This window comes from Hirundo rustica, chromosome 5 (assembly GCF_015227805.2).
Source record: "Hirundo rustica isolate bHirRus1 chromosome 5, bHirRus1.pri.v3, whole genome shotgun sequence".
NCBI classification, from domain to species: Eukaryota; Metazoa; Chordata; class Aves; order Passeriformes; family Hirundinidae; genus Hirundo; species Hirundo rustica.
Genome location: NC_053454.1, coordinates 66,569,905 through 66,583,426, shown reverse-complemented (window position 1 = coordinate 66,583,426; position 13,522 = coordinate 66,569,905). Strand labels below are relative to the sequence as shown.

The window sequence follows — 13,522 nt, the reverse complement described above, 5'->3', positions numbered from 1 at the left end:
ATAAGTCTCTCCTGCACCCCACCCCAGAGGAATATTTTTAAATATAGGCTTAGATTAAGCCCAGAGACTCTCACTGGACTATTTAGAAAACAGTGATCTAATAATGAAGTTTTAAGTCCAAAAAGGGGACTAAATGCCTCAAATGGCATTCAGGGGCTGTATTTTGCGTCTGTTGGGGTGGTTCTCTGAGGGGATAGGCTAAAGCCCTCCTCTCCTTTGGGGAGGAAACGTGTCACATCCCATAGACCCTGACATGCTCTCTTCCCTGACAATAACTCCCCTGGGGATATTGGACTGATTCTGCCACAAAGGCTCTTCCCAAATACCTTTTGGAACTTTTGACTTCTAGAGAAAAATGTCAAAGTGCTAATAGTTTCTAGGCTCTGTGACAAGGCAAGACCCTGCTATTAGATTCTCATAACCACGAAGTGCCACTCTCAATTCTCTTGTCTCCTGATTTTAGATGATGGTAAAACAATATGAACACTGTGAACTCATTGACGAGTGTCACCATCTCAGTTCTCCCAAGGTGCAATTTAGAAATAAATTTAAAAATAATACGAAACTACTGCATCAATGGTTTTAGTACCAGTAATAAAAGGGTAAAAGTAACAAAGCCAGTGAAATAGAAAACCACTAAAACGAGACTAGGGCAGAGAGGATTGACACAAGGAAGAGCTTCCATGAATACAAGGAAATAAATGGAGCTGGGACAGAACCCAAAATACATTTTGGGGCAGCTGTGCCATAAAACAAGACCACAGAAGAGAGCAACCCTTCTATTAACTGCTAAGCAGCAAGGTGAGCAGACATCAGCTTCATTTAGCTCACCAAAGCTTCAGCAATGGGTGTATTTAGACATTGCACAGAAAACCTGGCAAACAGGACATCTCTGGCTGAAATAAGTGAGATGCATGTTTGTTTTGACAGCACTAAAATTTAAAAATAGCTAAATTTTTTCTAAAAATAGTATTAGCTCTTTTCAGGCGGCATCTTTTCACACTGCATACTCTGTGTTAGGTAGAAAGGAAGCAGGATGAGTACAAATGTCTTTAAGGCTAGCCACTTAAATCTCACACAATGATGAGTCTTAAGACTTTCTCAACATTACTAGAAAATACAGCTGTCCTTTTGTTACTGGGAAATATCTTGAAATGTGTTAAAAAAACAACACAACTGCACTGTCATCTTTCATTTGATTTTAGGATTGAAGGGAACCAAAAGCCTAGCTCAGAAGAGAATTCCTGAGAAGGATATAACATCTCTGCTTGGTTGCCCTCCTACATTCTTGAAGGAAAGAATGCACAAGTCAGGGACCAACATTTTCTAAAGAAAAAACATATGGTTGTTTTTCATTCAGGCCAGGGTTGTATACAAAGAATAGCTAACTAAATATAATACCAGTTCACAGATTCATTTCTTTCAGGACTATTTATCGGAATCAGTAAATAGATTATTTAAGAAAATAAAATTTTAAAAAACCCAAAACACAGGAACGTAGCTTCTAATTAGAAACATCACAATTTGATTTTCATTTTATTGTGGCAATGTGCCATTCTGACCAACCCAATCAAGAGATGGTGGCTGCAGTTTATTTAAACAGTAGTCCTGCGCAGTGAGCAGGTTTCCAGATGTGCTACTCCACATCCCTGCAATCAATAAATAAAAGGAGGAGGACTGTTGGAATGCTAACATTGGTCCAGAAAATTGCTCAAAGAGTTAAAGACATGGATGATAAAAGCAGCTGCACCAGTTTTTGTCATGCTGCCGGAGTTGAATGGTTACCTAGTACCACATCCCCACCAGATGGGGTGAAAAATAAAAAATGTAGAAAGTCTCTTTTCCCAAACATTTTGCCATGAAGAAAGGTACAGCAAAGCAGAACAGATTTATGTGGTAGAAGCAGACCCGTGAAGACACATTCAAATAGTTGTGTGTAGGTTTCTTGGCATTTATGTTAGCAGACATTCTGGGGCAGCATCTGCAATCTAAACACTATCCTGTTATTCCACAGTCCATCAGTTTGCCTGCCGCTGTATTTATAATTCATGCACTCTGGTCTTACAGCTTGCGCTGCAAGAGGGTCTCTAAATTGTGATGGCTAAGCTACAGGGTTGAATTATGTTTTATTTCTCGACCAAAGCCACAGGTGTACAGCTCTGGAAGATGCTGAATGTTCCCAGTAATGGATGCTTTGTGTGTCCTCATAAATCTCCCCTGCCTAGAGTGGTGGCTTAGTATCCAAGACCCAGCCACAGTGAGAGCATGGTGGAAGTGCAGAAGTGAGGGAAGAGTGATGATAAACCAAGGTAGGAGTCAAAACCCTTTGTGCAGCCTGACTTGTGGAAACTGGGCATGAGGCAGGCTGTATGGACACAAATCACTGAGCCGAGCGCCAGAAGTCATTTTATCCATTTTTCCCTCCTCCAGTGCAGAGAGAAGACTCTCCACCGACCCACAATCCACCCTGAGGACCGGGCGGAGGATTAGCAGCCAAGGCCAAGGAATAGTTGGGCCAGAGCCAGGACAATGCATATATCATAACTGACTTCTCTGAGCCTGAGGGCAGCTCTTGCTTGGGAAAGCATTTTTTCAACAACCGCCCAGATTTCCATTGCTGGCGCACATGGTCCCACCAGCGGTCCCCCACCTGACCCATCCCCAATGCTTATGAGCAGCTCAGCTCTTCATAACTCACAAGTCTTCTCACGTGCCCAAGACTAAGATCTGGGCTCTGGGAGAGCATGCCTGTGTGCAGCAAAAGAGCACAGAGATCCCTGAGGGCACAGACACTGTATCCTGTGCAGCCCCACTGGCTCCACACTTTACCATGCCCTAATCCTTCCCCTGCTGTTATACTCAGCGTACCTGCTGCCAAAACATGCTGTGAATCTATAAAGGTGCATTGGACAGACACCTCGGGACAAAAATAATGAAAAATTACAAGTCATCCTTCTTCCAGAAACTTCCCCCACACAGGCTAAGGTAACACAGCAAAAATCCACAGTCACAACTTGATGAAGTGAAAATAAACATAAGAAAAGCAAGAAATCCTTGATTATGGATAAGGAGACCAGGAAAACAGCCAAAACTAAGTTGGGAATCCATTAGTTCTTATGTCTAATAGTGCTTCTAAGTATGTATTGTGTCTGCTTCCTGGAAAGAACAGGAAGATTTGGCATAAGCTTCTATAGGAGAAGGTATCATCTCTGAATCTTTTAAACTGGTCAGGGCAGCCTATAAAAACTGAGATGCAGACCCTAAGAAAAATGGGAAGAGGGCTGGACAGAATTTTGCTCTCAATGGACTTTTCCAGAGTTAACTGCATCTGGATGTGTACCATGATTTTTATCTGTAAAAAAAAAAAAAAAACCCAAACCTTAAATCAGATGCACCATATATGGCAAGACTGTTCTTTGGGCTGCTAAAGACTACTTGAAAAACTTTATTACAACTAATAAAAGCCAATCTCAAAGTGCGAAGGACAATACCTTTTCCTTCATTCATTTTCAAATATAATATGGATGTGGACAATTTCAGACAAGTCTGCTTTTCTGAACACTGTGTCAGGCGCAGCTTCCCTACCTGTTTTACATGTGTATTTCTGGATGAATGGTCTGTATGCAAAATCCTTACTAAGAATTATCAAACAAACACAAACTAAGAGACTCAAAAGAAATGGTTATGCTAGGCAAAGAGCTGGACATGCCTGTGAGAGTTTATTTTATAAACATTTAGCAGCTGCTCAAGAACATAAATACTCCAAAGGCTTTTATTATCCATTTCAAGATTGTGTCATTCCCATCTCTTTTGCCAGTATGGCAGGAAATGAAGCAAGCACTGACTAGCAGCAGCCAGTGAGGTACAACCTGGATATCTACTATGCCTATGGTTCCCATGCCACCTGCATGAAATCAAGTTAAGTTTTGACACTGACTTCTACTGAAGATTTTCCTGTGATATTTTAGATAAATCATAACTAGCATAGTTTTCAATGTATTATTTCCTGGTATGAATTCAGAACAAGTCCCCAGTGCAACCAGAAGATAATAGCTAATGTTATTCACCAGCATGGTTGAAAACTATCCCAGATCACACCAGCTGTGGATGTCAGGTTGTAAACTGAAGCACAGTAGAGCAGTTACATCCAGCTTAAAGTTACTACTGAACAGCTGCTTCTGAACACACTTGCCTAGTACATTTTAACACTGGCAGGAGGGCATGAGAACTTGCGAGTTAGCTTTACAAGAACATAGCAAATTTTGAAAGAAAGTTTCAAACAGTGTTTAATCAGTGTGATATCTACATGTTTAAACACAGGAACTCAACATGCTGCCGCTCTTGTCAGCCACTTATGGCAAAGGTCCCATGTACACTTCATGTATTAATATCTCCCTGGATTACCTGAAACTCACAGATCTCCCAACACAAGTAAATATTCTCATTTGGAACTGCTGGATTTAACTCTTCATTAAATCTCTTGGATTTTGTGGGGTTTTTAGGAACCAGAGTCCAGGTGAAGCTAGAGCTTTTGTCAAACTCTTGGTTTACACACAGGGATAGGCGTGGGGAACAACAGCTGAGTTGTGCTTCCCTCCCTCTTCCAAAAAGGACAATAATTGTCGGCTGCCTGACACCACTTTTGTAAGTCCAGTCTTTGGGTGTTTTGTTCTGTACAGCCCTCACTGACTTCTGCCACCTTGGACCAAGAGACGAAAGAGACATCAAGATAAACGCAGCCTTGGCTTCTGAAGGAACATAAGGATGTTCAAGCCCAAGTGAGTCCAAGTCACAAGTGAGCAGTTTGAGGCTACAGAGTAATAGAAAGCCAGTGTAAAAAACCATAAAGCACACAACTATCTCTAGCCAAAGTACAAGACAAATGATACTTCAAGCCTTAGAACTGTGTTTTCCAGCTTCAGCTGTGCTCAGACTGTAACAGGCAAATATAAGCCATAGCTGTTGTCACTGGCACAAGATACTCACACAGCATGGCAGAAAACAAAACTGTATTCACTTGTCAACAAGTCGGCTTTGGTTCTATTTTTACTGTTAGAAAGAGGAACAAGTTCTGCAGTAAATTAAATCCACCAAACCATGGGAGACTGGAGATCAGTCCAAAGTATGATGCAGGATGTCTTTGTTAATAATACTCACACCAAAATCTGAACCCAAAATTTTGGGCTTGGTCACCTCAAGTGAAAGTGTAATTAATCTTCGTAAGACGACTTCATGTCCTGTTTTAAATGAAAGAACTTGGAATACATTTGGTATTGTGGAGCAAACATATGACTGGATGCTGAGCAAAGCAGAATATTAAAATATTGAAATGCAGATTCTTATTTCTTTTCAGGACTAAGATTTCAGTAAGATTAACTGGGTAGTCCATAGCTTTTTCTGGCCATTGATGCAACCTATGCACATTTGTGATGCCAACATTACACAGGGTTTTATTGCCATTTAAATTGGTTTTTTGTAGTCATGCATGAAGTTCTTATGACTTAGGTAGGACCACTTATTACTGCAGGGCAAAAATCCACCTACCTAAATCTGTAGCAAGTACTACCAACAGCAGACAACTGGACATAGGAATAAAATCCTGATTTCCAGAAACCAAATTCCCTTGACATCTGGTAAGCCCAGCTCTCCCTGCAGAGATCTCCATTCAACATGAGTATCCAATCTCCATCCACTAAAGTTTCAGACCACCACAAAAACATTCATTTTCTGTCTAGAATATGAAGGTTTCTGCACGTCCTCAGCAGAAAAGATGTTCTGGTTGCCTCACCTGCATCAGCAGCTGTGACCAGCAGCAGGTACTGCTCCTTGGCCTCCCGGTCCAGGCTCCGCACCAGGCGCAGCTCCCCACTGCCCGAGAGGGTGAAGGCTCCCTCCTCATTGCCAGCCACCAGCACGTAGGTCAGCTTGCTGTTCAGCCCTTGGTCATCATCCCTCGCCACAACCTATGCAAAGCAATGCAAACAGAACAGATATCCAAGGCTGTAAAATTGTATCGGGATAGAGGAGGCATTCTCTATGATAATAATCCAAATTAACGGGTTGAATTAATGCAAATGGACAGGTATAAATTAGCTGTAATTGGAAGAAAATACTTGACACAGCGGTGGTGGATTTAAAAAAGCGCAGTTTGAAAATACTAAATAGTTGATTATTTATTTTTGTTAAGTGTAAATACAGTAAGACAGTGAGTGTTGGAGCTCAGTGAAAACCACAAATGACCTGGTATAGGCTAAGCTCTGTATGAGAGCAAGCACTGCATGTCTTGCTTTTGGAATCCATTTAGCTCTCCCTCAATATTTGGCACACAGCCTCATCCCATGTAGGCAATGACCAGACTGAGAGATTTGTTGCATGGAAGTTGAGAATGAGATAAGAGGATAGAGAAGACTCTTAAAGTCCCAGTGGAGGTGTGAGAATAGGTCGGGAAAATCCAAACAGAACTCGAAAGCATAATATTAACTCTTGGTAAAAAAAAACCCCACCCATACAAACAAAAAGGAAAAAGCCAACAAAGACTGCAAATTCAATTAAAGCCAAGAGGCAACTTTTCCACTTTTGCCCCTTTTTAATTCTGGAGTAAGAACACTGTGCATTAATACCATGTAGGCATGCTACTAATTGTCAGAGACACATATTTATTGCTGAATGTACCCACCTGAAGAATAACTTTTGGGAGCATCTCCAAATTCTCAGGGACATTCACGGAGTAGGGGGAAAGCTCAAATGTGGGAATGAAATCATTGATATCCTTCAGAACAATGCTGACTGTCGTGGTATCGGTCCTGGGGCTGCTCCCGCGGTCAGATGACTGAATAGTCAGTGTGTAGGAGGGCTTCTTCTCTCTATCCAAAGGCTTGGCCACAGTTATCACCCCCGTCACAGAATCGATCCGAAACTCATTGTTGGCATCCCCACCAATGATGGCATAGCGAACCTGCCCATTCGTCCCTTCATCTCCATCAGTAGCCAACACCTGGATTAAATCTGTCCCTGTCAGAGTATTTTCTGCCACCTCCACTTTGTAAAGCTTTTGGGCAAAGAGCGGGTTGTTGTCATTAATGTCCAGGACTATGACCACCACATCTGCAGATGAAGAAAGGGATGGCTGCCCCTTGTCTGTAGCTACCACAGTCAAGGTGTAGTTGGCCACGGCTTCTCTGTCGAGTTCCCCAGTGAGCCTCACTTCCCCATCAATGGTGCCGATGCTGAACTTGTTTCCCAGAGGCCGTAGCAGGCTGTACTCGATGTAGCTGTTCGGACCACTGTCGGGATCAGTTGCCTGTGCTTTGAACACAACTGTGTCTATGGGTGTGTTCTCCGGGACATAAGTCAGCTTAGGCGAGATAAAGCTCGGGGGGCTGTCGTTCACGTCCAGCAGAATGATGGAAACTTGGGCTGTGCTGGTGTACCTGGACGCTGGCAGAGGGGCCATGTCATGGACTTGCACAACGAGGCTGTAAAAGGACTGGCTTTCCCGATCCAGGGGCTGCCGGATGCTCAGCACCCCATTGCTGTCTATGCCAAACTGCCCCGCGCTGTCCCCGGACGCGATACTGAATGACAGCTGAGAGTTGGGGCCTGGTTGGAGAGGGAGAACAAAGGTAGATAATGTGACTTCGTCCCACTGACATAGGGATCAATATTTCTGGCCTCGTTTCCACAGGAAATTTTCCTTCATTTTCCTACAGAAATGAGGACTGAACAACCATGCTGAGTATTCAGCCTCCTCACCACTATTTTTGAATCTATCTGCTAATTTCAGCCAAGTTTCACAGTGGAGCAGAAGCCTTTGAAATTATTATTTTCTGACAAGATAATTTTAATAGAACAGAAAGGGAGGATATTAATTGGAGAGGCCACAGAGGGAACAATGGGCAGGGCTTATCTCTGCATTTCAGTCAGCAGGAGCTCCACAGTGGCACCAAAGGTAGTTTTTTCCCCATCTACAAGGGTTAGGGATAAAGGGTTTGAAGGGTTTTCCTTCAGAAACCAAGACTCAGTAGTTCTGCTGCTCACTGAACATCTGGTTTCCTCCCTTCTTCCCAGTTCAACTAAGCAACGTTATTATTAACGTAATTATTTCATGAATTTTTCCACTCAACTAAAAAAAGCCACAAGCAGAAACTCCGAAGCCTAGCTGGAGAAGCCAAGAGTGAATACTGGGGAAGGTATGCTTCCCATATATGGCATGGTATTCCAAAATATCAGATGAACAGCCCTCACTCATCCCATGATCAAAACATAACTAGCAATTATGGTCAGGGGAGAGATTTATCATTCTGGTATGGGAAATGCATCCTGAAGCTGGACAGGGCTGTGAAATATCCTTAAATATTCCTTGTTGGAAACAATGTCTATAGCTGCTTCAATTCCACAGTTCATTCTAAACAACTAATTATTGGGAACACCCAAATACGAAAAGTTTTTTTTTCCTCCATCTGTCTTACTCCTATTTTAATTAATTTCAAAAATTGTTCTTGCCTTGCGTATTCAAGACTGTGTGTAGGATTAGTAAATTAATCAACCATTACTTACTACTTTACTGCTCAAACTAGCTTGCAAAGAAAGCTGCCCACTTCACTGATTACTGTGCATTTTGTCATTTTTATTCAAAAGCTCTTTTCTCTCCGAATGAATTGCTTTGATAATAAAATTATCCCTGCATTATATTTATTAATCTCTGCTGCTTATTATGCTCAGACTTGAGAAATCTAGTCTTGTGTATCTTTCCCCTAGTGGCTACTGTAATTGGCATCTTTTCCTCTCTTTTTTCTCCTGTAGGAGTTAAATTATAAAATTAATAGAACCAAACATGAAAGACAAAATATTCAAATGCAATTAAAGAAATTAACACATTTATCTGCCAGATGTTAGTGTTTCTCCATTGCTTTGATCAAGTGAAGGACGGTGAAAGTTTAATGCTACTCTATTTTTTGTTCAGTTGTATTTTCAAATGACTAATTGCATGGATGAAAGTCTTGATTTCAGTAAAGTACTTTCTGGCAATTCAAGATTTTAGGAGATGGGAAGGATTTGGATCTTGCAAAAGAAAATTACTTTAAAAAATATTCCATTTCCTCCCTTCCCCCACTAGTGTTTTCTATGGTGTTTATTCCTAAGAAAAAATTACTTTGTTATTTCTTATCTCACCTCTATGAACCTTTCATTCTTTGTCCTGTATTCTCATGGGTTTCCATGCTGCTAATGCTTATATAAGTTAAACTATGAAACAGAAGAGTTGCCTAAATATCAGTGGAGCCAGGAAGGGCACTTAATGAACTATTCTCTTTTTAAAACACAGCATGCCAAGCTGGCATTGTGCACCTCGTCCATCCCCCCTTCCAAGGTTTGGAGCTGGGCTTTTCTTAGGGAGAATGTAGGGACATCCTCTTTGCTGAACCTTAGGTTTATTTAGTCTGAGGGTTTATCTGATAAAACACTGAAACGACAGACATGGAGTCACCAATTTCATGATAACACTCTTCTAAAGAGTTTTGTTTCTATTTTTTTGTTTATTTACTAATAAGACTTTATAAAAAACCCAACAAAATTACTTCCCCCACGCCATTCTATAAATACCTGTTGAGTTTAGCTAGGAAATTACACCAGCTTTGCCTGGAGGAATACCTAACCACAATTTTAACAAACTGACATACATGTGTGTGCCTTCCTCTGAGATTTTTTCTGTTCTTTGTTGAAAAAATAAAATCTGAATTTCAAAATGAATGTGTTTAAGGTAACTGAGTTCTTTAGTATAGATTATTAGATTATTATATTATTAAATATCCAAGAGCTGTAGCTGATATTTGCTATGGACCTGTATATGAAACAGTCCAAGCTGAGATAAACAGCTGCTGTTTCCCAAAGGGGTGTGCTGAACAAGAAAATGAAAACTGGAGCAGTTTCACTATCACCATGTTTGTGTCTTTTATCAGCGTTTATCCTAGAACAACAGCCATACCTCATTATAAAACACTGGCTTTTCAGAGCTCTTTCAAACTATAGGATCATGTAACATGAATAATCAATTAAATTATATTTGTATTGAGTGCATTATCTGTGAGCACACGGAGAAAACACTAAGCACTAGCTATTTCTGTGTTCTAGATAAATATAAGACAACAGAAGATAACAAGGTCGAGCTTGAAACAGAAACAACAATAGATGCTAACATTTGCTTAAGTTACAGTCCTATGGGAGAACTCAACCTGGAATGCTCTTGGAATGATATTTCTGCCCTATTAATTTTAAATCCAGCCTGCTAGAAAAGCAAGTGTGCCAGAAAATATAAAAGGCAAGATATCTGACTTCTCATAGCATTGCTCCTCAAATATTCATTTGCCTCCTTGACAACTGAGTGTGTGACAAATGGGAATTGATGTCAGTGCTATGATATAGTTCCCATGCACTGTGCATAGATGGAAATTAATGTATGAGGTGCAAGAGAAAAGGAAAACAGACTCATAATGGTGAACTGAAATTAACTTCCAAAAAGGTTTGAAACCAAGCGCTGTAGTCCTGACAGGAAAATAAGAAATAAAAAAGGAGCTAGACACAAACCCATTTATCTACACGTCTGGAGGAACAATCCCTTCCCTGGCTATGCATGATACAAGCACAAGTTCCTCCTCCAACTTATGTTTAGTTTACATAAAATAAAAGCCTTAACAAGTGTGGTGAAAGAGAGATTCATGCAAGAACAGCCAGTATCAGAGTTATGGCTTTTGATTTGTTGGCTTATCTTACGGAATCTCTTCTCCCTTCCTCAGTTTGATGTCAAAGCCAGTTACGCAATTTTTACTGTGGAAAGTTCCATCCATCAGCGCAAAATTTATCTCCCCCAAAAAATGCTGGAGTCTGGCAACTCAGCATTTCCTGAGGAAAAATTGCTTTACTGAGCAATCTTGGTATGTTCAGTCAATTTAGGTGCACAAATAGGGATTCCTCGAAGCATGTAGGTGCTTTCTTCTTGAAGCACATGCCAGTGTGCCACACTTCCATGGGCTCCCCTGAGCCCCTGTCAAATTGAGAGGACACAAGGTTGCTCAACATGTCACAAAAAAACCCTTCACCTGTAAAGTCACTGTGAGTGTTATGAAGAGTTTTGCATTAAGTCACACTGGGTAATGTCTGTGGACACTTCAGAAAATGCGGTACACAATGGAATGTTATGTGCTTTATGGTCATATTGTATAATTACTCTTGCCTGGACACAAGCTTTATGGCAAAATGGCTAAGAAACTATAAAAATTGTACCTTTTACACTCAATACATTAACACTTCTAGATGCCATAAATAAATCCCAATATTAAAGCTTATTTCAATGGGAATTTTTTCTAACATCTCTTTCAATACATTTTTAACCTCCACTATTAACACCTTGTAGATGACAACTGTCTTCATGATAGACTTCAAAGTTTTAGTACCTTTAAGATGACTGCAGATAACATCTGATATTGCCACAACCCTCTTTAGAGTTTACAATAAACTTTCAGAAAAAAACTTGGCAGACTTAGGTTTTAATTTAAATGTGAATTTGAGCACATGAGAGCAGCAACTGACAGGTTGCCCTATTTTCCCTTTTTTTAGTAAGTCTCTTCTCATACATTGCTAAGATGAAGCACAGATTTGGGATCACAGATACTGAATGTGAGGGAACTCCTACCATCATCGGCATCGGTGACACTGAGGTTGAGGATGGCGGATCCCGGGGGTAGGTTCTCCATCAAGGAAGTGCTGTAGGAGGCCATGCCAAACACAGGTGGGTTGTCATTGATGTCCAGGATGTTGAAGTACACCCTGATGGCTGTGGACTGGCCTCCCCCATCCTCAGCACGGATGGTGAGGATGTAATACTGCTGTGCTTCGTAGTCCAGGGCCCGGGTCAGGTTGAAGACCCCAGTGACGGGATTCAGGAAGAAGATTCCCTCTTCATCATCCTCACTTATGGTGTACGTGATCTCCCCATTGACGCCTGAGTCATCGTCAGTGGCAAGAATGGCTGCCACCAAGGAACCTGCGTGGCACAGCAGCAGAGCACCATCAGGCACTGGCAACAGGTAGCTCCCGGGCTGCCCAGAGGCAGCTCAGCATCAGGTTGATCCACAGAAGAGAGGTGCCCTCCAAGTGAAACTCAAGACTTAACACCATCTGGATAACTATTGCAAAAAAACCACCTATTTTTCAAAGCTTAAAGGGACATCATATTCTGGCTTTTACTCAAACACCTTAAGAAATGGCCAGGAATGTTTTTTATCTTTATGCATATTAGATATCAACAGGGGCAAAAATACCTTTTCTCCTGCTAGGTATTGTCTTCCTATGACTCAAAGGACCCTCCCTTTGCTGCAGACAATCACAAGTTCTGGTACCTTCCAGATACTTCTTTCCAAATGCAGAAACCAATATGTGAGTACAAACCGCATAACCCAGCTCTGCTTTTTGAACCAATGCCTTTGCAGGGTAACTGTGGTTAGAAAACTAGAAACCTTATAGGGGTCTGTTCTCTGCTGTTTTCTGAAATTCAACGCCCTGTGAATTTGTGCCAGTGTTTTCATTTCTGCATAGCTGCCCTCGCATGACTGACCTATCTGACTAGAGTTTGGAAATCAGGTGTCACTTTTTAGCATTTTGAACGTGGATTATAATTAGGATCAGCTAATTTCCAAGAAAATAAGTCATTAAGTTTCCATTCCCTGGAACCAGATGAACTACGTGCAGCACAGTTAACTACTTGCAAGCAATGTGATAATGAAAACTGCTTATATCATCAGAACACAGAAGAGAGCTGTAACCCCCTTTAATCCAGCTGGATATGCTGGTATCTTTAACACCCATTTGATTATCTCAAGCTTTAATGTTTCCTTAACTGCAAAGGGGAACGAGGATTACTCTCTGGGATAGAAAGTGGAACCTCAAAGGACCTCATGGTCCTTCCCATCTGGGTGAGCCTGCCAGCTGCTGCCGGACTGTTGAAGAGCAGAGCAGGAGATGCAGTACTTTAATACAAAATCAGCCTATTTGCTCCTTCAGCATCCATCACTGCTGAGCTGGGTATAAAGCACTAATGTACATCCTATAAATAATTAATGAGAGAAGGCTCATTTTAATGTGGAGGGAATAGGCTTGCCTTTTCCAGGGCTACTCCTGCTAAAACAGACCAAGACTCATGGCTCAAAAGAGCATGGCTGGGGATCAGCAACCAAAGCATTCAGTGTTATACAGACATCTCAATTACTTCCAGATCAGATTCCTGAGGCTCAGCTGACTGCACTGTGATCCTCTAATGCAAAACATCACCAAATTTTGGGACAGGGACTGTGAGGCAGAGTGCAAAAGTTGGAGGCATGGGGGTAGTAACCTTAGTTCTCCCAAACTGAGACTTCCATGCTTATGAAAGCCCAAATAAAACTTGAAAGCTATCACCACATCATTTACATCTCCTTGGTTTACTCATGTTTTAGAATAAGCTTTTAAGATACTACTGGCAGACACTGTTTTT

General features: G+C 41.3%; 1 protein-coding gene across 1 annotated transcript in view; it reads right to left on the bottom strand.

Moving 5' to 3' along the window:
- FAT4 (FAT atypical cadherin 4) overlaps positions 1-13,522 on the bottom strand; it is a 123,532-nt gene that overhangs the window by 43,601 nt on the left and 66,409 nt on the right. The window contains exons 4-6 of the mRNA XM_040064009.2: positions 11,687-12,037; positions 6,677-7,599; positions 5,789-5,963 (exon numbers count right to left, since the gene is read on the bottom strand). Coding sequence (XP_039919943.1) covers positions 5,789-5,963; positions 6,677-7,599; positions 11,687-12,037 — 1,449 coding nt within the window. The remainder of the gene's footprint in view (positions 1-5,788; positions 5,964-6,676; positions 7,600-11,686; positions 12,038-13,522) is intronic.